The 24,512-nt window shown below is 40.4% G+C and overlaps 1 protein-coding gene and 1 pseudogene across 1 annotated transcript in view; both read right to left on the bottom strand.

Annotated features, from left to right (window-relative positions):
• The window catches only part of MSH2 (mutS homolog 2), a 95,369-nt gene extending 75,960 nt beyond the window's left edge, over positions 1-19,409 (bottom strand). The window contains 4 exon segments of the mRNA XM_058278516.2: positions 5,370-5,516; positions 6,627-6,905; positions 10,819-10,973; positions 19,105-19,409. Coding sequence (XP_058134499.1) covers positions 5,370-5,516; positions 6,627-6,905; positions 10,819-10,973; positions 19,105-19,315 — 792 coding nt within the window. The 5' untranslated portion in view covers positions 19,316-19,409.
• Positions 15,731-15,866, bottom strand: LOC139436811 (U1 spliceosomal RNA; annotated as a pseudogene).
• Positions 19,410-24,512: the final 5,103 nt, after the last annotated feature.

Below are 24,512 nucleotides of genomic sequence, written 5' to 3'. Positions count from 1 at the left end.
CCAGGACCATAAAAGTACTAGAAGAAAATGCAGGGATCATCTTCAAAATCTTGTGGTAGGTGGCAGTCACTTAAACCTCACACCCAAAGCACAAGCAACAAAAGGAAAAATAGATAAATGGGACCTCCTCAAAATTAAACATTTTGGCAGTTCAAAGGACTTTGTGAAAAGGGTAAAAAGGCAGCCTATTAAATGGGAGAAACTATTTGGAAATCGCATGTTCAACAAGGGTCTACTACCCACAATATATAAAGAGATCCTAAAATTCAACAATAAAAAAGTCAAATGACCCGATTAAAAAATGGGCAAAAGACCTGAGTAGACATTTTTCTAAAGAGGAAATACAAATGGTGGGAGGAAAAAAACACACATGAGAAAACGTACACCACTGGCTATTAGGGAAATGCAAATCAAAGCTAAAATGAGATATTATTTCATACCTACTAAAATGGCAGCTATTAACAAAACAGAAAACTACAAGTGTTGGAGAGGAACATTTACGCACCATGGGAATGTAAAATGGTTCACCAACTGTGGAAGTCTGTTTGGCAGTTCTTAAGGAAGTTGGATATAGATATGCCATGTGACCCAGGAATAACACTACATCACTGCTAGGTATATACCCAGAAGAACTGAGAGTAGTGACACAAACAGACATCTGCACAAGAAAGTTCACAGCGACATTATTCACAATTGCCAAAAGATGGAAACAACTCAGGTGTCCATCAACTGCGAAACAGATAAACAAACTGTGGAATAGACATATGATGGAACATTACTCAGCTGTAAAAAGAAATGAAGTCGTGAAGCATAAGACAACATGGCTGAACCTAGAGGACATTATGTTGAGTAAAGTAAGCCAAGCAAAAAAGGACAAATATTGTATGATTTTGCTACTATGAACTAAATATAATGTGCAAACACATTGAGTTAATAGCTAGAATATGAGTCACCAGAGAAGAGAGTAGTTAGAGAATGGAAAGCTGAGATTTAATCTGTGCAGACTTGGTAAAAAGTTATATGGAAATATTGATAATGGGAAATGAATAGAAATAGTGAAAGCACCTAAGAGGATTTGTAACGTAAGGGAATGACAATGATTTATTTTTGTTTTTCCTTTTTTTGAATAATGAAAATGCTCTAATATTGACTGAAGTGATGAATGCACAAATCTATGATTACATCATATTCCATTTTTAGAAAAATTACACGGCTTAAGAACAAGAAAAAAGAATAGAGTGAGTTGGGGAAAAAATACACCAAATATAAGATATGGACAATAGTTAGTAAGAATACTTCAACAGTACTCTTTCATAATGTTTTAGAAATGTTTCGGGAAGAGGTTGTGGCTTAATTGACAGAGCATCCACCTACCATATGGAGGGTCCAGGGTTTGATACCCAGGGCCTCCTGACCCTTGTGGTGAGCTGGCCCACACACAGTGCTGCCACGTGCAAGGAATGCCATGCCAGACAGAGGTGTCCCCCACATAGGTGTGCTCCACATGCAAGGAGTGTGCCCTGCAAGGAGAGTCGCCCCGCACAAAAAAAGTGCAGCCCGCCCAGGATTGGCACCACACACATGGAGAGCTGATGCAGCAAGATGACGCAACAACAACAACAAAAGCTACACAGTTTCCTGGTGCCACATGACAAGAATGCAAGCAGACACATAAGAACACACAGTGAATGGACAGAGAGAGCAGGGGGTAGGGAGAGGTATGGGAGCCCTGAACGATGTTATGCATGTTTGTAAGTTCACAATCTTTACTACATACTTAACGCTTATGTATGTTCGTGCATGAGCAATATATTTCAATGATTTTTTTTAATTTAAAAAAACAAAAGCGAAGGAAACTTCCTCAACATGATAAAGGGCATAAATGAAAAAAACACCGCTAACATCATACTTACGGTAAAAGACTGAAAAGTTTTCCCTCTTAAGATTGGGAACAAGACAAGGATGCCATTGCCGCCACTATTACTCAACATTATATGGGGCACTCCATCCAAAGCAGTTAAGCAAGAAAAAGAAATAAAAGGCATCCAAATGGAAAGGAAGAAGTAAAATTTCCCTATTTGCAGATGTATGATCATATATGTAGGAAGCCCAGAAAAATCTACCAAAAAAGTTACCAGAGATAAAAAAAATATATATCAGCAAAGTGGTGGGGTATAAGAGCAACACACAAAAATCAGTTTTATATCTATACGCTAGTAATAAGCAATCTGAGGGAGGAAATCAGGGAAAAAAATCCATTTACAATAACAACTAAACATTGCTCAAAGAAATCAAAGAACTAAATAAAATGGAAGGACATTCCATGTTCATGGATTGGAAGACTAAATATTATTACAACGTCAATTCTACCCAAAACAATCTACAGATTCAATGCAATCCCAATCAAAATTCCAACAGCCTACTTGGCAGAAATGGAAAATTCACTTATCAGATTTATTTGGAAGGGTAAGGAGCCTCGAACAGCCAACACCATTTTGAAAAAGAACAAAGCTGAAGGACTCACACTTCCTGACTTTAAAGCTTATTACAAAGTTACAATAGTAAAAACAGCATAATACCAGGACAGAATGAAATTGCAAGCTCAGAAATACATCCCCACATGTATGTCCAATTGATTTTTTTTTTTAATTGATTGCTTTATTTCTTCCTACCTCCCCCCCCTTGTCATTTTGCGCTTGCTGTCTGCTCTGTCCATTCACTGTGTGTTCTTCTGTGTCTGCTTGTCTTCTCTTTAGGTGGCACCAGGAACCAATCCTGGGACCTTCCAGAGTGGGAGAAAGGTGCTCAATCTCTTGCACCACCCCAGCTCCCAGGTCTGCTGCATCTTTTATTGTCTCTCTGTGTCTCTTTTTGCTGCATCATCTTCCCAAGTCAGCTCTCTGTGTGGGCAAGCTCATTGCACGGGCCAGCACTCCTGCACAGGCAGCGCTCCTGCACAGGTCAGCACTCCATGTGGGCCAGCTCTCTGTTCAGGCCAGCATGCTTTCACCAGGAAGCCCCAGGAATCGAATCCTGGACCTCCTACATGGTAGACGGGAGCCCAATCACTTCAGCCACATCCGCTTCCTGTGCCAATTGATTTTTGACAAGTCTGTCAAGCCTACTTAATTGGGTAATAAAAGTTTCTTCAATAGATGGTGTTGGGAAAACTGGATATCCATATGCAAAAGAATGAAGGGAGACCTTTCTCTCATACCACATACAAAAATGAACTAAAAAATGGATGAAAAGATGTAAATATCAAATGTATAAAATTCTTAGAACAAAATGTGGGAAAGGATTTTCAGGATCTTGTGTTAGGCAATGGTTTCTTAGATTTTACACTCAAAGCACCAGAAAGGAAAGAAAAAATAGATAAATGGGACTTTTTCAAAATTAAAAACTTTTATGCAAAGGACTTTGTTATGAAGGTGAAAAGACAATTTACTCAATGGGAGAAAGTATTTGGAAACTACATACCTGATAAGGGTTTAATATACAGAATATATAAAGAAATTCTACAATTCAACAATAAAAAGACAACCCAATTACAAAATGGGCCGAAGACTAGAACAGAGATTTCTCCAAAGAGGATATATAAATGGCTAAAAAGCACATGAAAACATACTCAACACCATTAGCTGTTAGAGAAATGAAAATCAAACCCACAACAAGGCCTCAATTCAGGGAAGTGGATGAGGCTCAGGCAACTGAGATCCCGCCTAACACATGCGAGGTTCAATTTCTGGGGTTTCCTGGAGAAGATGAGCAAGAAGGCAAGCTGGTGCGACAGGCTGCCACAGTGAGATGACACAACCAAGAGACAGGGAGGAAATACAATGAGAGATGCAACAAAGCAGGGAGTGGAGGTGGCTCAGGTGATTAGGTGCCTCCCTCCCACATGGGAGGTCCCAGGTTTGGTTCCCAGTGCCTCCTAGAAAGAGAAGACCAGCACACAACAAAAGGACACAGCAAATGCAAACAAGGGGGCAGAGAGAAATAAATATTTTTTAAAATCTGAAGACCCAACTAAAAAAAAAAAGATAGCATTACATACCCACTAGAAGGGCTATTAGATAAAAAAACCCAGAAAATTACAAATGTTGGAGAAGATGTGGAGAAATAGGAACATGCATTAATTGCTAGTGGGAATATAAAATGGTGCAGCCAATATGGAAGACAGTTTGGCAGTTCCTCAGAAAGCTAAGCATAGAATTAATATATGATCCAGCCATCCTCTTCTAGGTATATACCCAAAAGAATTGAAAGAGGGTGGTCCAAACACATACTTGAGACATTGATGTTCACAGCAGCATTATTTATAACTGCCAAAAGATAGAAGCAACCCAAGAGTCCATCAACTGATGAATGGATAAACAAAATGTGGTATATAACAGAATATTATTCAGCATTAAAAAGGAATGAAGTTCTGGTTCATGCAACATGAATGAACCCTGAAGACATTATGTTGGGTGAAATAAGCGAGACACAAAGGGACAAATATTGTATGAATTTCACTGATATGAAATAATTAGCATAAATAAACTCATAAAGTTAAAATCTAGAATGCAGGAGGTTACCATAACAGGAGCTGGGTTGAGGGTAGGGAAAGGGAAGTTAATTTGTACATAATTTCTATTTAGGTTGACTGTAAAGTTTTAGAAATGGATGATGATTTTAGTAGCACAACACTCGGAGTATAAGTAACAACTGAAATATATATATGAGTATGGTTAAAAGGTGAAATTTTAGATAGTATATATGTTATCAGAATAAAATAAAACATAAGACTATACAATACAGTGAAACCTATTATAAAAGATGGACTATAGCTAATACTACAATTATACAAAGGTTCTTTCAGAATTGTAAAACAAAGCTGCCACACTAATGCCAGGTATTAATAATAGAGTGGTTTATGGGGGAGGGGATGACCAAAAAAAACACCCTAATTTAAGCCATGGAGCATAATTAATAGTACAATTACAATATTCTTTCATAAATTGTAACAAAGGTACCATGCTAATGCAAAGTGTTATTAACAGGTAAGACATAAGGGAATGCTGTATTTTTCACATGATTTTTCTGTAAACATACAACTTCTCTAATTAAAAAAATTAACAATTTTTAAAAATTTAAAAAAGGAAGAAATCATACATGACCCAGGGAAAGATATAAAGTGAGTATAGTTAAAATATACTTAAGGTTATGTTTCAAATTCTTTAATCATTTTCATGATTCCTCATAGATCAAGGAAATATAATATCCTTGATGCACAATTTAGATTTTGAGAGAAATATGATAATTGAAGCCTCCTAAAAAGCCACTATTATAATTTTAAAATAAATTCACATTTGTAATACACATACCTGATTCTCCATTTCTGGCAAAACAGCACTATTCATCTGTTCTCCCTTTTTGGCTTTCAGCAACCGGTTGAGATCTTGATAAATGTCTTTGGGAGAAAATTCAGTTCTTTTTCTTTCTGTGATTAGGATTCCTCCTCTCTGAATAACCTATTTTGCCAGAAATATTTTAAATTACTTTATTCAGAAATTCCAAAGAGAAATATAAGACTCTAATACCGACAACTACATTAAATTTTTATACAGTGCATAAGACAATGGTATCTATGACTAACAAACTTCTTAAATCTATAGTAAAAACTCTTAATAGAAATTACTTTTGGAAGGTTGCTTACATACAATCTATGCTAAAAATGCCCATAACAGACTTGCTATCTCCCAGGCATTTCTTACAGTATCTGAAGACCACAAAAAGAATCCTTATACATCTCTTAAAAAGTATCTAAATAATAAACTACATATCTATACAGAAGGCACAATCAAAATATCATTAAAATAAAAATTAACAAATCCCTGAAAGAAGCTAATGTTACTAATAAAAAATAAATAAAAAAGCAAATATTCTTGAACTATCAAAAAATAATCCTGAAAAATAACATTTTATTTGCTAAATCCATGCTAAATATAATAATAAGTATAGTTTTTAAAAAGTTAACCTCAAATCATTACTTTTCTCCCCTGAACTGCCAAAGAATTCCTTTTATTAATTCTCATCACTTCAAGGTTGGCATTCTAGTACTCTTTCAAAAGAACACAAGGGAGGGGAGGGAAGAAAGGGAAATAAGAAGGGGGGGAAATCTGAGGTACAACAAGTCTAAAAACAAGAAACATGGGGAACAGATGTGGTTCAAGTGGCTGAGTTCCCACCTCCCACACAGGAAGTCCCAGGTTTGGTTCCCGGTACCTCCTGAAAAAATATAAACAAACAACAAGCAAAACAAATGAAAAAAAAAACTTAGGTATGCCAATGTGGATCGGTGGTTGAGAACCAGCTTCCCACATACCCTTCTCCTGGGCTCAATCCCCAGCCCCCAGTACCTAAAACAAAAACAAAATAAAACAAAACAAAAACTTGTTCTGATATTCTGTAAAGATACAAAGTTTTCTACAAAAGAAAAATCAAGACATTATTCTTCAAAAGAAAACATTATTTTAATTAAATAGAAAAACTTAAGTTTTCCATAAATAAAACAGTATTATATAAGTAAAAGCCTTTCCTAAGCTTGGGTTCTCTTCTATCACCAGAACTGATTCCTTTACCTGCCTCAGTTTCACCATGTCTCCAGTAGTCTCTCCTCCTGGTAAAACACATTCCTTTGGTCCAATATGAATCAGCAGAGTTTCAAGATTGGAAAACTGATCATTATCGGTGAACTCACACAGTCCTAGTTTCCTCTGTATGGAGTCAACATACCCAACTCCAACCTGTCTTTGGCCATCAGTTGTGGACATTTTAATACCCAAAACACCAATGGAAGATGACATGTCATTGTTACCAAAGAGAATGTCTTCAAACTGAGAAAGATTGCCTGGAGAAGCCTAAGCAAAAATGAAGAAAATTTTAAAGAAACTTTTGAACTTACTTTGAAATTTTACTAGCAAACAAGAATTATCCAGTCCTGATGGATTTTAATAAAATATTTTCTTACAAAATGTAATTGCCTGTGACCACATATTACAACTATTACCACATTTTCTATAAAGTATCCCAGTGATTCTCACAACACTTGAGAACATCTAAAATAATTGTATCAAAAAAATTAAAAATTAAAAAACAAAAAAAGAAGTGTATCAAGTGACTTTTCAGTTTGATATCAGCAGCTGGGTTTATAACATACACAATCATTAAGATACGCAAACTGATAATCCTGCTAGTATTTATATCTCCACATCCCAAACTACCATTGGTTGCATAGTCATACCACACAGGAAAAGCAGTATTATTAGCTTAAGTATTAAGTACTGACTTTGAAAAATCACCTCTCTAAATCAATACATTTATCTGTAAAATGGAGAGATTGTTCTAGATCACTATTTCAAAAGAAAGAATTCTTGACCTATTTTCAGTATTTCAAAAACTTAGAACCTACCCTTTAAGATCACACAAGCTAACTAAAAAGTTGAATTTCTTTGCTTTTGGCTGGACTTGTGTCAAGCTGTTGGGTATCTCTATACACTTCAACCTGCCCAGAAGCTGAAAAACTTCACTCATTTCTGGGTCATTTGATGGGACCATGTTATCACAAGTGAGACAATCATAGGATAGAAACAGCTTTCCAAGTCAACACTGTGACAGCCAAATTCAAGCAACCAGTAATCATCAATAGTACTTGAGTGTCCAGCATCACAATAATGATAGCCACTTCTTTTTGTAATATGATTATCAATTCCCTTTAACCATTGGCTGTTTATTAAAATCTAGATCAAAAGTATAATAGAAAAATGATACCTGATAGTCAAATGAAAAAGCACTCATTCATTCAATCACAAACATGATATTCTATGCTATTTTCACATTTATGCTTTGAATTTACATGCACAGCGGTAAAGCACACTTTAAAAAATTCTCAGACTGAACCAGTAGCTAGTAAAACTGGGTTCTTGAGGGCAAAGTTAAGAGTCCAGGAACATCCATCAACCATATGGGATCTAACACTCCTCTCGATATAGAGGTGTAGTGGACATCACCATCCCAGGGTCCACAGGATGGAGGAATAAAGTATGGATTAGAGTGGATTTACTGATATTCTACTATAGAACTACTGTGACTAGTAATGGAAAAAATTGTAGCACTGATGTGGAGAAAGTAGCCACAGTAGTTGCTGAGGGCAGGGATAGGGAAGAAGAGATGTAATGTAGGGGCATTTTTGGGACTTAGAGTTGTCCTAAATGATACTGCAGGGACAGATGCTGGAAATTATATATCCTGCCATAATCCACTGAATGTACTGGGGGAGAGTGTAAACTACAATATAAACTATTAACCATGAGGTGCAGCAGTCCTCCAAAATGTATTCACCAAATGCAATAAATGTGCCACAATGATGAAAGAGGTTGTTGATGTAGGAGGAGTGGGGGGTGGGAGTGGGATATATGGGAACCTCTTATATTTTTTTAATGTAGCATTTTTTGTGATTATTTTTTAAAAAATACAATTAAAAAATTTAAAAAGAGTCCATGAAAATATAAAATGAAATCTCTTTACTAGATGGTATCAAAGATCCTCTCTAGCCCTTAAACATACTGTTGCAAACATGGGGAATAAGTCACTCATAGAGAGGAACTATTTCAAATACCATTAATACTTTACATAATCAATAAGCTAATAAAAGTAAAGACAAATCCGTTTTACCAGTTTTAGAACTGAACTTAGATACCATATCTAATTAACCTGGTAAAAATAACATATCTTAAGATTTTCCCTCTTGGGAAACGGACTTTGGCCCAGTGGTTGGGGCGTCCGTCTACCATATGGGAGGTCCGCGGTTCAAACCCCGGGCCTCCTTGACCCGTGTGGAGCTGGCCATGCGCAGTGCTGATGCGCGCAAGGAGTGCCGTGCCACGCAAGGGTGTCCCCCGCGTGGGGGAGCCCCACGCGCAAGGAGTGCGCCCGTGAGGAAAGCCGCCCAGCGTGAAAAGAAGGAAGCAGCCTGCCCAGGAATGGCGCCGCCCACACTTCCCGTGGCGCTGACGACAACAGAGGCGGACAAAGAAACAAGACGCAGCAAATAGACACCAAGAACAGACAACCAGGGGAGGGGGGAAATTAAATAAACAAATAAATCTTTAAAAAAAAAAAAAAAAAAGATTTTCCCTCTGATCTAAAAGGTGGGAGTTAAAAAGAATTCTGATGTGGCATAAAGGATTGAGGTGTGACAGGCTGGCAGTCACAGTAATCACCTGAACTACTGATTCCACATCTTGTTACCTACTGAATTCTGTGAAAAATGGGATAGAAACACCACTTAGTGGTAATCTCAATTTCCCATTAAATTCTTTCAAGATATAGGATAAAACTGTAAGAAAAGTCCCACTTTCCTCAATACAATAGCAATGAAAATTCCCAGAAATGCTAAATTACCCCACATATAACCTACAGTGTTTATATTTACAGGGAAAAAGAGGATGTACATTCATAAAGACTGAATACTTCATTTGCAGCAGCTCCAACATCAAATGTTTAAATATTTTATTAAACCTCCCAAGAAAAAACTCACAGGACTTTAAAGTTGGAAAGTATCTTAAAAACCTTCTAATCTAACTCTCTTACTTTACTGAAGAAACAGACATTGGAGGAGGTTGGGAAATTTGCCAAGGTCCTAGAAGAGAAATCAAATCTGCTGACATCCAGGTCAGGGCATCATTCCCCTCACACACATTTATTCCCTTTTGACAATAAATCTCACTCTCCCAACAAGATTTTAACCATTAATTTATGCCAGTATTTATATATGTATAGAACATACTCTATACAGGTATTGTGTGGTGAACAAAGACTTGCTCTTAGACAGACTATTAAGGAAGGAAGGAAGGCAGTCATTAAATAAAATAAAATCAATAGTACCACCATCTCCTAAAGCAGGGGTTCTATTTTTTTTTTTTAGATTTATTTTTTATTTATTTCTCTCCTCATCCTCCGTCCCTCCCACTTGTCTGGGCTCTGTATCCATTCGCTGTGTCTTCTCCTGTATCCACTTGTATTCTTGTCAGCAGCACCAGGAATCTGTGTCACTTTTTGTTGCATCATTTCGCTGCGTCAGCTCTCCGTGTGTGCAGTACCATTCCTGGGCAAGCGGCACTTTTTTTTTCACGCTGGGTGGCTCTCCTTACGGAGCGCACTCCTTGCACTTGGGGCTCCCCTACACAGGGGGAACACCCCTGCGTGGCAGGGCACTCCTTGCGTGCATCAGCACTGCGTGTGGGCCAGCTCATCACACGGGTCAGGATGCCCGGGGTTTGAACCTTGGACCTCCCATGTAGTAGGTGGACACCCCATCTGTTGGGCTAAATCTGCTTTCCTAAAGCAGGGGTTCTTAACCAGGGGTCCACAGATCCCCAAGGGGTCAATGGGAAGATTTCAGGGGTCCATGAGCTTGAATTGAAAAAAATCAACTTATTATCTTTATTTTCTCTGGCCTCTAATTGAAATCTAGCATTTCCTTCCTTATGAATGTACGCAAAAAATAAATTAAAGTAGTACTGATTTCTCCTGACCGGCAAAGGGGTCTGCGGAACAAAAAGGGTTAAGAATCCCTATTCTAAAGGCAGGGTTCTCCCTAACATTAGAAGCACACATGTGCTCAACTTAGAGAAACTTACAAGGCACCCACATGCTAAAAAATATCAAAGATTCTTAAAGCATTATATAATTACAACCTGATTAAAATATTAAAACACACAATAGAATTCTCTCACATTTTCAATAAAGTGAATTGAAAAGGAAGATAATTACCTTAAATGCCAAATACCAATCATTTTCCTTGGAGGCCTTATTTCCAGCTTTATTCTTATAAACTTCAACTCTATACTGACGAACTAGAAGAAGATCTTTAACAAAAGACTCAAAATTCATTTTACTAAGCACAACACTCTCCAGAGTCTTTGCTCCTAAAGAAAAATTTAAAAAAAAACACAAGTTATAATTTGAAGTAATAGTGTTCAAGCACCTAACAGAATGCTTCCCAAGTTATGCTGTTCTTCAGTAATCCACCCACTCAATAAATTATTCATCCCACACCAATGTCCCAGGAACTATGGTATGCGAAGGGTACAAAATGCTGAGTCCCCAGGTCCTCAGGAGCCTACACTTCAAAATCAGAAATTCTGAAAAAGATAAAAAATGTCAGAGATACAAAATACTAAAGGAACGAACAGCAAAAAAGCTCCCTTTCACCACTGTCCCCTCATATCCAGTTGGCTACCACAGTGTTACCAGTTTAGAGAAAATATATTCTATGTACACACAAGCAAATACAAAGCATTGTTTTTCCCTTCTGTATATGAATGATTGCATACTACACACATTTTCTCTACCTTTTTTTTTAAACTTCTAATATATTGTGGAGATTGTTCCATCAGAACATACGCAGCTTTCTACTCACAGCTGTAAACATTCCAATAACTACCAGGATGTTCTATAATATAAATGGTCTCTTACTGAGAGACAGATAGGTTGTTTTCAGTCTTGCTATTACAATGGTGCATGGATAACTCTGTACATGCTTCATTCTTCAAATGTGTACATCTGTAAGATAAAAGTCCTAAACCTGGATTTTATCAAAGGATATGTATGGTTTTTATAATATTTGCCAGGCTGATCCCCTTGGTTAGCTGTGTCAATATTACCATCCTGGGAAGCAGACTTGGCCCAATGGATAGGGTGTCCGCCTACCACATGGGAGGTCCGTGGTTCAAACTCCGGGCCTCCCTGACCCATGTGGAGCTGGCCCATGCACAGCGCTGGTGCACACAAGGAGTGCCGTGCCACGCAGGGGTGTCCCCCGCATAGGGACACCCCATGTGCAAGGAGTGCACCCCGTAAGGAGAGCCACCCAGCGCAAAGGAAAGTGCAGCCTGCCCAAGAATGGCACCGCACACACGGAGAGCTGACACAACAAGATGATGCAACAAAAAGAAACACAGATTCCCAGTGCCACTGATAAAGATAGAAGCGGTCACAGAAGAACACACAGCGAATGGACACAGAGAGCAGACAACTGGGGGTGGTGAGAAGGGGAGAGAAATAAATTTTAAAAATAAATAAATAAATTTAAAAAATATATATATATTACCATCCATTAAGTATGAGTGCATCTATTTTCTCCTACCCAAACAACAAAGAGTTTTCAAGTTTCCTGATCTTTATCCTTAGATCACACGTTCTCACTTGGGGATGATTTTGCCCTACCTGGGAATATCTGGCAATGTCTGGAGACATTTTTGGTTATCATAGCTGGGAGGTGGGGATTCTAACGGTATCTAGTGGGCAGGGGCAGGCATGCTGTTAAACATGAGAGCAGTCCATCACAATAAACAACCAGTCCACAGTGTCAATAATGAGGTTGAAATAGACGCTCAAGGTCTGAATTTTTTAATGAAAGATTCCAATTTTTAAAATACAGGCAATTAATTCAAATCTTTATGAAAACATTGCATTTAGACTTAGATTACCAGTTTTCAACCCTCAGTAAGTTCAATACAACCGTACTTTCTTACAGAATTGAATATATTGCTGTTCCCCTAGCTAGAATCCCATTCACCAAGGTCTTGTAATCACATTCTGGATGACACAAACAGGAATTCAGGCCTACCTAGGATACAAGAAATTGACATCTCCCAACTAATAACTCACTCAGGATGGGAAACTCTGGATGGAACAGCAGGCACCATTTAAAGTTTTATTCCCTGTTTCTTCCTAGCAAATAGGCATACTAGTCCTGGTTTGTCCAAGACTTTCCCAGTTTTTAGTACTTAAAAGTCCCTTGTCCCAGGAACCTCCTCAGTCCCAAGCAAACCAGAACAATCAGTCACCCTACCAGTTACATTATGAATATACTAAAACGTCATTCAAAAAATATATAATCATAGGGGAGCAGATGTACTCAAGTGGTTGAGCACCTGCTTCCCATATACTAGGTCCCAGGTTGAATCCAGTGTACCTCTAAAAACAAAAATAAGCAAGCAAACTAACAAAAAAAAAACAATTAGGGGGAGCCAGTATAGCTCCGTGGTTGAATGCCGGCTTTCCACACATGAGGTCCAGGGTTTAATCCCCAGCCTGGCACCTAAAAAATATATATATATATATTTTGCTCAAGGAAAGCATAATCAGTTCATAAAAAAGCAGAGAAAAATTTCTCTTGGAGATACTCATAAATACTGCCACTTCAGCAAATAAGAGCAGTGAGATTCAAAATCAGTCTTCAAAAAAAAAATCCCCTTTTTAGTTGGCAATCTAAAGTACAACTCAGCAAAAACAATTCTGGGGAGAGGAAAAATAAAACAGTGGTCTGGCATAATTCTGGGACAGCTCTTAAACCAGAAGTCTGAATGGAATGCCAGGAGAATTCTGTTTTGCCAAGACAGTGTTTTTCAAGCATCTGAATGTGAATGCCTATCAGTGGATGTACAGGCATTCTCAGATCCACAAGCTCCTCCACTTCCTATTGGCTGACATCTGGTTACTTTGCATATTAATGCTATCTGCCTGGCCCTAGGCAGTATATTATATATTCCAGTACCCAAAGCAATAATTCTCAATCTTCTCCCTCTTTTTCTTTTCACTGACACATTAAAAAAGAACAAGAGCTCAAGAGTGGTGATTTTTTTTTTAAAGAATTTAAGCTGGGAAGGTGAAGAGTCAAATGCATTAAATAGAAAGGCCCCCTAGTGATTCCTTGCAGCAAACCTTGCCCCCCACCCCATCCCCATTATTAATCTACAGATATTTCTCTCAAAGGGATTTTTGTAACAGTGCTTCTGAAATCAGCTGACAAGCACCTGCAGCTGCTGCTGAAGAGCTGGGTCACATGCTTTACAGAGGACTAGCTAGGGAACAGACTGACATCCTGGAGTGAAATGAGGGGAAACAGAACAGAAAGCCATCCTACCAAAACTGCTGTGGGACAGGAGAAGAAAATACCCTGATTGCTACAAGTTTCTCAAGAATGATTTAGAGTCCCACTTTACTAAACTAACAATTACCCTGTGTCTGCAATATGTGGGCATGTGCCAGCTATGGGGCTCAGAGGCAGAGATTGGTTAAGACACAGTTCCTGCCATCTAGGAGCTTTCAATCTATTGGGAGAAGCAGGAAAAAAGTAAAGCAAATGTTATCACTATGATAGGAAGAAGGTCCTAAGGGAGTACCTAAAGAGGCCAGCTAACCAAGGGGTCTTAACATGCAGATTTCCTTATCTATAAATTGGAATGAGATACTAACCCACTTCAGGGTTTTATAATAAGGAATCACATGGTATTGACAATAAAGAGAAAAGTGGCTAAAAGGAAGTATGAAAGGATTTGAATAAGTCAAAATGCCAAGAGAAGGAACCAGACAGAGAGGAGAGGAGAAAAGAAATAAACACAAAGCTGTCTGAGAAAACGAGTGTTTAAAATCGAGAGCAAAGCGGTGCCACAAACGAAGCATCCAACTGCGGGCTCCTGACCCCAGTGCCTCAGGGATCTGCCGCAACAGTGACTGCATGCCATGATGTCCCACCACACAGAGAGGCTGAGGAACTCTGCCTGAACCTTGCCTGAAGGCTGCACCCTGCTATCTCAGGCTTTAAAATCCAGAGCAGAATGAAAGGCTCATCTCTTCACTAGCACAGTAGGGAAGAATGAAAGAACAAGTACGGGAGAAAATAAAGGATTAGGTTCAAGAAACTTCTCAAATGTCCATCAACTGACAACGGATAGACAAAACTGGGGCATATCCCTGCCATCTTAGCAATAAAACAGAGATGAAGTATTGATGCACGCTGCAATCTGGATGAACCCTGAAAATACGTCAAAAAGCCAATCACAAAAGGCTATATATTACATGCTTTCATTTATATGAAATGTCCAGAATAGCCAAATCTATAAAAATAAAAGATTAGTGTTTGCTTAGGGCTGGGAGATCTGGGGGAAAACAGGGAGTGACTGCAAATGGGTACAGGGTTTCTTTTAGGGGTGATGAAAATGTACTGCAATTTTTATACAATGTTTGCCTGTTTTAAATTCATGTTTCAATAACAATGCTTCTCAAGCTTTTGGATTTCACAGATCAGCAAAATTTCAAAAATAAGTTGGGCACCACCCCTCTCACTCAGAAACAGTGGGAATCACCATCCCAAAATCCTCGAGACTGAGGAATGAACAAACATAAAGGCGGAATGCAGCTATGGACTAAAGAAGATTTACTATTCTAGCAATCGAAGAACTTGTAACATTGACATATAGGCAGTGGTCAAAGAGGAGTGGGCAAGGGACAAATAGGTGTAACACGGGGCATTTTGGGGCACTGGAATTGTTCTGCGTGACACTGCAATGATGGATACAGGCCATTATACATTTTATCAAAACCTATAAAATTGTGCAGTGCAAACTGTAAACTATAATGTAAACTACAGACCATGGTTAGTAGCAATGCTTCAATAAGTAGTCATCAATTTTAACAACGTACCACAATAAGGAAAGATGATGTTAATGAGGGAAAGTGTGGGAGGAGGAAGGAGTGGGGTATATAGGAATTCCGGTATATTTTCAATGTGACATTTATATAATCTAAAGCTTCTTTAAAAAATAAAATGTTGGGCACCAACTTTTCTTTTCCAGGTAAGGGAGAGTTGCTATGTTCTGTTTTGTTTTGTTTTGTTTTACAGGGGAAAGGGTGAACATAATTCCCAACTACCACAACAAATCCTAGCGATCAGCACACCTGGAGTGCAGGAGATGAGCCTCACCCTGGGAAAACCATTTTCATGATCATGGTTATCTCCCCCGCCAGGTAAATATGTGGAGAGTCTTTAAAACTACCATATACTATAACCATCATTTCACACAATGAATATTTTAACAACTTTTTTGTATCTTACTACATCTTACACTTACATCTGTGTATCTTTTTGAACACTACAAGAACAACTGAGTAAGTAGTAGTTGGAATTAGATGAGATAAAAGTGCCTGGACAGAACTTTTTAGGAGTAATGCTTCCATAAGTTGTTAAGCTATCCTTTTCTGTTATTTTTTTTAATTTGAAATAGTTATTAAAAAAAAAAAACAACTGTCAGGTTTTTACTAGCGCATGCAACATCCACCAGGTTCAAGTAAACACTGAGACTCAGAAGCTCCCAGGCCACAAGTGGCATCAGCCCACTCGGAGGAAGAGGACAGTAACTAGAACTTGCCAGGGGGGCAGCACGAGGCACCCCTTCAGCGGGAGCCCATACACCGGCAGTGTGTAGCATTCCACAGAGCCCTTCTTCCTGGGCCATTTCAGGTGATGGAGGAAAATCCCCAACAGTGGTGCAGGGCCCACATGAACCAGTATCTCTAGAACCCCTCCTCAGGCCTACCTTCCTTGGTGTCCACAGGCCAATTACTAAACACCACACTCAAGGAGACCAAAGCATGGGATCCCCATCAGGTGTTCATAGTTCCCCCACTCTGGATGTAATTTACTCATCTTTTTTGTTATGTTTTGTTTTTGGAGGTACTGGGAAATGGGGCTTGAACCCAGAACCTGGTATGAGGGAAGCTGGCGCAAAACCACTGAGCCACATCTGCTCCCCTGAGTTGCCTTTTTTGTTTTGCTTGTTGCTTTTTTGTTTGTTTTTAGGAGGCACCAGGAAATGAGCCCAGGACCTCCCATGTTGGAAGCAAAAGGTCAACAGCTTGAGCCACATCCACTCCCCTGGGATCATTTTTGCAATAGGTAACACTCTACCTGCATTACATATTAAAAGGAAGAAAAATTCCTCCCAAGAAAAAACGTAACACAAAAAGACACCATGTTTGGAAACCACAGTACACCTTTGTTTTTGAGCCCCTCCCTTTGTCAATTATTTCAGTCAATTTCTAGTAAAAAAATTACTCCTCTCTTCATAGCTATTATCTACTCCAATAAATATCAGGCCAATTTTTTATTTAAAATGTACCTTTGTGAGGTGTGGGTGTAGCTCAGTGGTTTGAGCATCTGCTGCCCATGTACAAGGCCCCAGGTTCAATCCCCAGTACCGAAAACAAGTAATAAAGTTTAAAAAAAATTTTTATTATACCGTTGCATAAATTTCTAATGCAAGACATAGATTCTTAGGAATAACTCGCATTTACTTGCTTACCTCTAAGAAAAGCACATTCTCAATATGATTAAGGTGAGGAAACTGGCTAAGTTACTCTATTGTAATAAATGTTCCTGATAAACAGGCACATTTCAATTTTCAAGGGCAAAAGAGCATTACATGCTCCAATATTTAAGATTCCTGGATATTCACAGGAAATTTCTTTCCCAATAGGATGTAATAATTAGAACCCAATATTCCTTTCTCATTCTAAATCACACAGAAAAATAAAAGTATTAAATTTCAGTGTTCAGAAAAATCCATGATCCAAATTATTCAAACATAAAGGTATAAGTTTTCACATCATTTATGCTTAAACCATTCTAAAATGCATAATACAAAAACAATGAGCACTATGAACACTAGCCTAGAGTAACAAGAGTCATAATCACTTTACCTAAGAAAGCATTAGCCATCATTAACTTTGAAGACACCCCTAACTACCTTGAGCTGGTCTTAACTGGTCCCCATAACTCATCACCCATCACTTTCAGGCCCTCTTCCCAACAAACTCCTAGTCTTTGAAGACTCAAGCGGAATTTATCCTCTAAGTAATGCCTTTTCAGATGTCTCCAGCAGTGGCCACCCTGTGTTCCTGCCTCTTCAACAACTTATGGTGTATACCTCAATGTGCTTCTTCACCTTGAATTTTAATTTCTTCTGCCTTACTCTCTGCTAGAGTGAGCTCTGAAGACCAAGATACTGTCGTTTCATCTATACACCCCGTATCCATGACCTTACCTGACACAACAGCACTCACAAGTTTCTACCTAATGAATAAAACATTTTAGGCATTAACATTCCATTTGCAAGTGGCAGGGTCAGAACTCTTACTCTCCCTAGAATGTTCTTTCCATTATCACAACTGAAAAAAAAAAAAAAAGGCAAAGGAACCAGGGAGAAAAGAGATCAACATAAAATATCTAGAACACCTGGCCCACAAAGGATGCCTCTCTATGGTTTTCCAATGGCAGATGACTCCGGACGAGTGGGGCCGGGAACAGTGGGCACTGAATGCTCAACTGAGGCAGAGCTTAATGACTGGTCCAAGGTCACAGAAGCAGGAGGCGTGACTTGAAACCTGGCAGTCTAGCCGGAGTTCGTCTCCTGGCCACTGGGCTGTACTGCTTCTCAGTAGGGACTCATTGCTGGTCCCCGCGCGGGCCCAGGGTATACACGAAGGGTACTGTGAGCAAAATAGGTTTGTGGCATAAAATAGTCTAAACCCTCTCCGGCCACGCCCCCCGCCAAGCTCACTTCCGGAGCGGTCCAATTGTCGGTGTTTAGAATAAAGAGATCTAAGAGACTGCTGGGGGAAATTAAATAAAACAAAGTATTAAAACGCCTCGCAAGGCAGCACAATATTGTGAAAGTAATTAACAGCACTGAAATACATACCTGAATGTGGTTAAAGGGGAAATGTTACACCGTACATATGGTAAAAGAATAAAAATTCTTAAAGAAATCATGGAACTACACTACACGGTAAACCCTAAATTAAACCATGGATTATAGTTAATAGTACAACTACAAAAATGTGCTTTCATCAAGCAAATGTTCCATACCAATGCAAGTATATGGGTATATGGGAATCCTGCATTTTATGCAAGACTGTTCTGCAAACCCACAAAAAAAAATAAAAGAAACGCCTCGCACAACGCCTGGCACGTGGCAAACACTCCATAAGTGTTCGCTATCCTTTCAGATCTGGGGCAGCTGGAGAGAAACAATAGCGAGCTGAAGCAGGGCAGGTCGCGCCCTACTTGGGCAAGGACGGGCTGGAGAATGGAGAATTCTTCCCCCAAAACACCAACGTCCCCGCCCCCGGAGCTCCTTCGCTGCAAGTGTTCGCCACCTTCCAGAAAAGGAGACGCGAGCAGACTCTACGGGTACTTCCGGAGGATGCCCTTACCTGCCGGCCCCAGGAACTTGATCACCCCCTGGGTCTTGAACACCTCGCGGGCGGCGAGCAGCGCATCCTCGCCGTGCGCCGTATAGAAATCGCCTCGATCGAAGAGGCGCACCGTGGTGGTGGGCTTCTCTGGCATGCCCTGGAAGAATCGCACAAAGCCGAACTCGGCCACGCTTTCCAGCTGCAGCGTCTCTTTCGGCTGCACCGCCATTTCGATAGCTCTCCACAGCCTAGCCGAGCAAACTGCGCGACCCCGCACCCACCAATTTGTTTCCCGCCTCCCTTTCCCTCACCCCGCAAGCGGCGTCAGGCCTCGGCGGGGACACCCAATCAGTATTCAGGGCTGCGTTTCTGTGGGTGGGAGTTCGCCACGACAGCCAATCATAAACGGACGTGGTCCAGCTTCCCGCGCACGCTGGTGACTCTGTTTACTGCGCATGCTTGCGCCTGTGTAGCGCGCAGACTCCTGCAGATACGCGTCTTTTTCAAAGGATTTGGGTTCTCCTTGTTTCTTTGGTTGTTCGAGCCTGAATCCCAGGTTGAGGAATGGATAGCTTTGGGGACCGGCTGGGAGGTACCCGCAAGTTTTGCGCTTATGTGCCCGGGAGCATTTAGAGTGAAATCTGAAACTTGGAAACAAGGAGAACCTAGCCAATAAAAATCTCCACTCTTCCCCTTAGCCCAGTTTTCTTTTTTTTTTTTTTTTAATTTGTTTTAACCCGCACCCTTGTCTCCCCAACTCCACCTGCCTCCCTTTTCCTTTTTTTTTTTTTTTTTTTTGTTTGTTTTTTGAGGTACTGGGGCCAGGGATTGAACCTGCACCCTCGTGTGTGGGAAACCAGCACTCAACCACTGAACTACACCTTCTTTCCCGTTTCCTTTTCCTTTAAGGTTTATTTTATTTATTTTTTCTTTCCTCCATCTCGTTGTTTGTACTCATCTTTTTAGGAGGCCCTAGGAACCAACCCGGGACCTCCCTTGTGGGAGGGAGGTGCCCAATTGCTTGAGCCACTTTCACACCCTGCTTGACAATTGTGTCTCTCATTGTGTTTCCTCATTGTGTCTCTTCGTTGCATCATCTAGCAGTCTTGCTCATCTTTAGAAGGCACCAGGGACTAAACCTGGGACTTCCCAAGTAGTAGGCAGGTGCCCAAGTGCTTGAGCTACATCTGCCATCCTCCCTTTTCCTTTTCGAGCAAACTGCCACCACAGAGATTACAGGTTCCTTTTTCTCCACATTTGTCTTATTGCTTTTTACTGGCTAAAAGTCTCAATTGCATTTCCTTCCAATCATTGATTAGTTTTTATTTCATTTTATTTTATTTTTTAGGAGGTACCAGGGATTGAACCTGGGACCCCGTACATGGGAAGCAGGCATTCAACCACTGAGGTACATCCACTCCCCTAATTTTCATTTTTCAAACATATTTATATGTCCTAAGCTTTGAGGATAACACTTAAAGAAAAGAGCAAAACCACCACCTTTGATTAGCTTACTTTTTAATAGGTGGACTCAGACAATGAACATAATTATTAAATGATATGTTAGAACTTCAGTGTTTGAGGAAAAATATACAGCAGGGAGAAGGGGCTTAAGTTTTTTCTTTATTTTGAGCAAAGTCTTGAAGAAGGTGAAGATTCATCTTACATTTACTTCCTTTGGGTGCTATTTGCACCTTTTCTCATGGAAGTGACCCCCAAAACCTGATTCAGCAGCAGAATTGAGGCGGGAAGGGGTTCAAGCGTGTTCCTGAGCCTGCCTCAGCTCTAATGAGTCAATTTTTGACTATAGCCTCGGAATCTGTGTGCTCAAAAAGCTTCCAGGGGGAAGCAGATGTGGCTCAAGCAATTGAGTTCCCACCTACCATGTGGGAGGTCTGTGGTTTGGTTCCCGGTGCTTCCTGAAGAAGACAACAAGCTGGCGTGACAGGTGGCCTGACAAGTTGACCCAACAGGATACAGCAAAAAGAGACACAAGAAGAAAAACATAATGAGAGATGCAACAAAACAGGAAACAGAGGTGGTTCAAGGAATTAGGCATCTTCCTCCCGCATGGGAGTTCCTGGGTTCCGTTCCTGGTGAGTCCAAAAGAAACAAGGAAGACAAACAGGCACAGAAAGTGCAAATAACGAGGGGATGAGGAGAAATAAATAAATAAAATAAATCTTTTTTAAAAAAAACTTCCAGGGTAATCCTGACATTCAACCCAATTTATTTTTTCTAAAGATTATTTTATTTGTTCCACCCCCCCCCCCCTCATTTTTTTGTGCTACTGTCTGTTCTCTGTATCCATTTGTTTTGTGCTCTGTCTGCTCATCTTCTCTTTAGGAAGCACCAGGAACCAAATTTGGGACCGCCTACATGGGAAAGAGGCGCTCAATCACTTGAGCTACCTCAGTTCATTGTCTTTCCTCTTTGTGTCTCCTTGTTGCATCATCTTGCTGCGTCACCTTGCAGTGCATGCCTGTCAGACCAGCTCACTGTTTGGTTCATCTTCTCCAGGAGGCATCAGGAACCAAACCCCAGACCTCCCATGTGGTAGGTGGGAGCTCAATAGCTTGAGCCCATCCACTTTCCTCAACTCAATTTAAAGATTTACTTTATTCATTTATTTATCTCCTACCATTGTCTGCTCTCTCTGTCCATTCGCTGTGCATTTTCTTCTCTTTTCTTTTTTAAAGATTTATTTATTTATTTCTCTCCCCTTCCCCCCCCCAAATTGTCTGCTCTCTGTGTCCATTTGCTGTGTGTTCTTGTGTGACTGCTTCTATCCTTATCAGTGGCACTGGGAATCTGTGTTTCTTTTTGTTGCGTCGTCTTGTTGTGTCAGCTCTCCATGTGTGCGGCGCCATTCTTGGGCAGGCTGAACTTTCTTTTGCGCTGGGCAGCTCTCCTTACAGGGAACGAGGCCCGGTGTTTGAACCGCAGACCTCCCATGTGGTAGGCGGACACTCTATCCATTGGGCCAAGTCCGCTTCCCTGCTGTGCATTTTCTGTGTCTGCTTGTCTTCTCCTTAGGCGGCACCAGGAACTGGTCCTGGGACCTTCTGGAGTGAGAGATGTACCCAATTTCTTGCGCCGCCTCAGCTCCCTGGTCTGTGTCTCTTACTGTCTCTCCTCTATGTTTCTGTTGCACCAGCTCTCTGTGCAGGCCTGCTCTCCTGTGCGGGTGGGCACTCCTGCTCAGACTGGCAATCCACATGGGCCACCTCTCCATTCAGGCCAACTCACCGTGCAATCAGCTTGCCTTTCACCAGGAGGCCCCAGAAATTGAACCCTGGACCTCCTATATGGTAGACAGAAGCCCAATCACTTGAGCCGTATCCGTTTCCCTCAACTCAATTTAGAAACCAATGGCCTACAGGTTAAAATCCAAATGCCTTTGGGAAGTAGAGAAAGTTAGGATCAACTGACTGCAGCCCACCTTTCCAGCAACATCTCCTGTAGCCTGGCAGAACTTTCTCCTCTCCCCCAAATCTGTTATCTATAATGAATGTTGCCTTGCCTTTCAAGCCTTTCAAGACATAGTGCCTTCAACAACTCTAGTCCCTCTGCTCTGAAGTGGTCCTTTCCTGCCTTTTGTGTGGCTAGACCTCAGTCATCCTTCAGTCCTCAGCTCAAATGTCTCCTAAGTGAAGCTTGTCCAGTCACTCCAGGTATAATTAGGGACATTATCTTCTGGGATCCAGCCTTATTCATTTTTCTGTTACAACACTTGATACATTGTTTAAGAAATTTCTGTTCACCTGTCTCTCTTACTAAATACCTAGAAAGGATAGGCACAGATATGTATTAATTGTTAATATTAACGGCCAACCTTCCTCAACATTTATTGCTTGTCAGGTACTTTTTTTTTTTGCATGCGTTTATTGTTTGAAACCTCACAATTCTAATTAGATGCGCTTTTTTTTTCCATAATGAGGACCTTGGAGAATGTAAGTAACTTGTCCAAGATTACAGAGCTGGTAAATGATGGAGCTGGAGTTCATTCTGGCTCTGGATTCCATACATTTAAACATCTGTGTGCCATAGGGCCTGGCACATATTAGGTGCTCAGAAAATTTTTGTAAACCAGTGAGCTGGGCTCTACAATGACTGTTACTCTATGATCACCTGCCCTTCAGTGTCATCACATTTTTTACCCTTTCCTACTTCATATCCTAAATAGTGAGTTCAGGAGGGAGACATCATGATAACAGGAATAATTCTTCCCTGAGCTAGGTAGTGAGGATCAAATGAGAAAATTTTGTAATCTTTTGCAAATAGACTTTATACTGTTAGTTTTTTTGTTTTTAATATTTTTTTAAGATTTACTTCTACAGACATTTCATATATTTTCTAGCCCCACATAATAAACTCTGCATTTCTAAAAATAACTTGTGTTGGACATTTGCAAAAATATAATTGGAAAGATAAGACATTATTGGGAAGCGGACTTAGCCCAGTGGATAGGGCATCCATCTACCACATGGGAGGTCTGCGGTCTCCTTGGCCCATGTGAAGCTGGCCCACATGCAGTGATGATGCGCACAAAGAGTGCTGTGCCACGCAGGGGTGCCTCCCACATAGAGGAGCCCTCTGTGCAGGGGAGCCCCATGTGCAAGGAGTGCGCCCTGTAAGGAGAGCCACCCAGCGCGAAAGAAAGTGTAGCCTGCCCAGGAATGGTGCTGCACACACGGAGAGCTGACACAAGATGACGCAACAAAAAGAGACAGATTCCTGTGCTGCTGACAACAACAGAAGCGGACAAAGAAGATGCAGCAAATAGACAAAGAGGACAGACAACCGGGGTGGGAGGGGGGGAAGGGGAGAGAAATAAATAAAATAAATCTTAAAAAAAGAAAAAGACATTATTAGTAGAGAGGGTACAATAAAATCATTGCCCCAACATGGTTTTCATTTTCTTCTTGCATAGTTTTCAACTTTTATGGTCAGAGTAAGTATTGGGCAAAAAAGCAGATGCATCTAACTAAAAGGTTCTTGAGAGTAATAATAATTGAGATTTTAAGTCATTCAAATAAGAAAACTTTAGTAAATTAAAAAATGCTTTCACTTAAACTTAAAAGTAAATTACTATTGGGAAGTGGTATGGCTCAGGCTATTGGGCTCCCATCTACCATATAGGTCTAGGGTTTGATCCCCAGTGCCTCCTGCTGAAGGCAAGCTGGCCAGTGCGGAGTGGTGGCCTATGCAGCGTGCCGACCCGTGCAGGAGTGCTGGCCCACACGGAGAGATGGCGCAGCAAGATGATGCAACAGAAAAGAGACACAGAGGAGAGACAATAAGAGCCACAGCAGACCTGGGAGCTGAGGTGGTGCAAGAGATTGAGCACCTCCCACTCCGGAAAGTCCCAGGATTGGTTCCTGTTGCTGCCTAAAAAGAAGACAAACAGACATGGAAGAGCATAC

The sequence above is a fragment of the Dasypus novemcinctus genome, chromosome 17, assembly GCF_030445035.2.
Source record: "Dasypus novemcinctus isolate mDasNov1 chromosome 17, mDasNov1.1.hap2, whole genome shotgun sequence".
Classification (NCBI taxonomy): domain Eukaryota; kingdom Metazoa; phylum Chordata; class Mammalia; order Cingulata; family Dasypodidae; genus Dasypus; species Dasypus novemcinctus.
The sequence above is the reverse complement of the archived record's forward strand: the minus strand, read 5'-3'. Positions and strand labels throughout refer to the sequence as shown.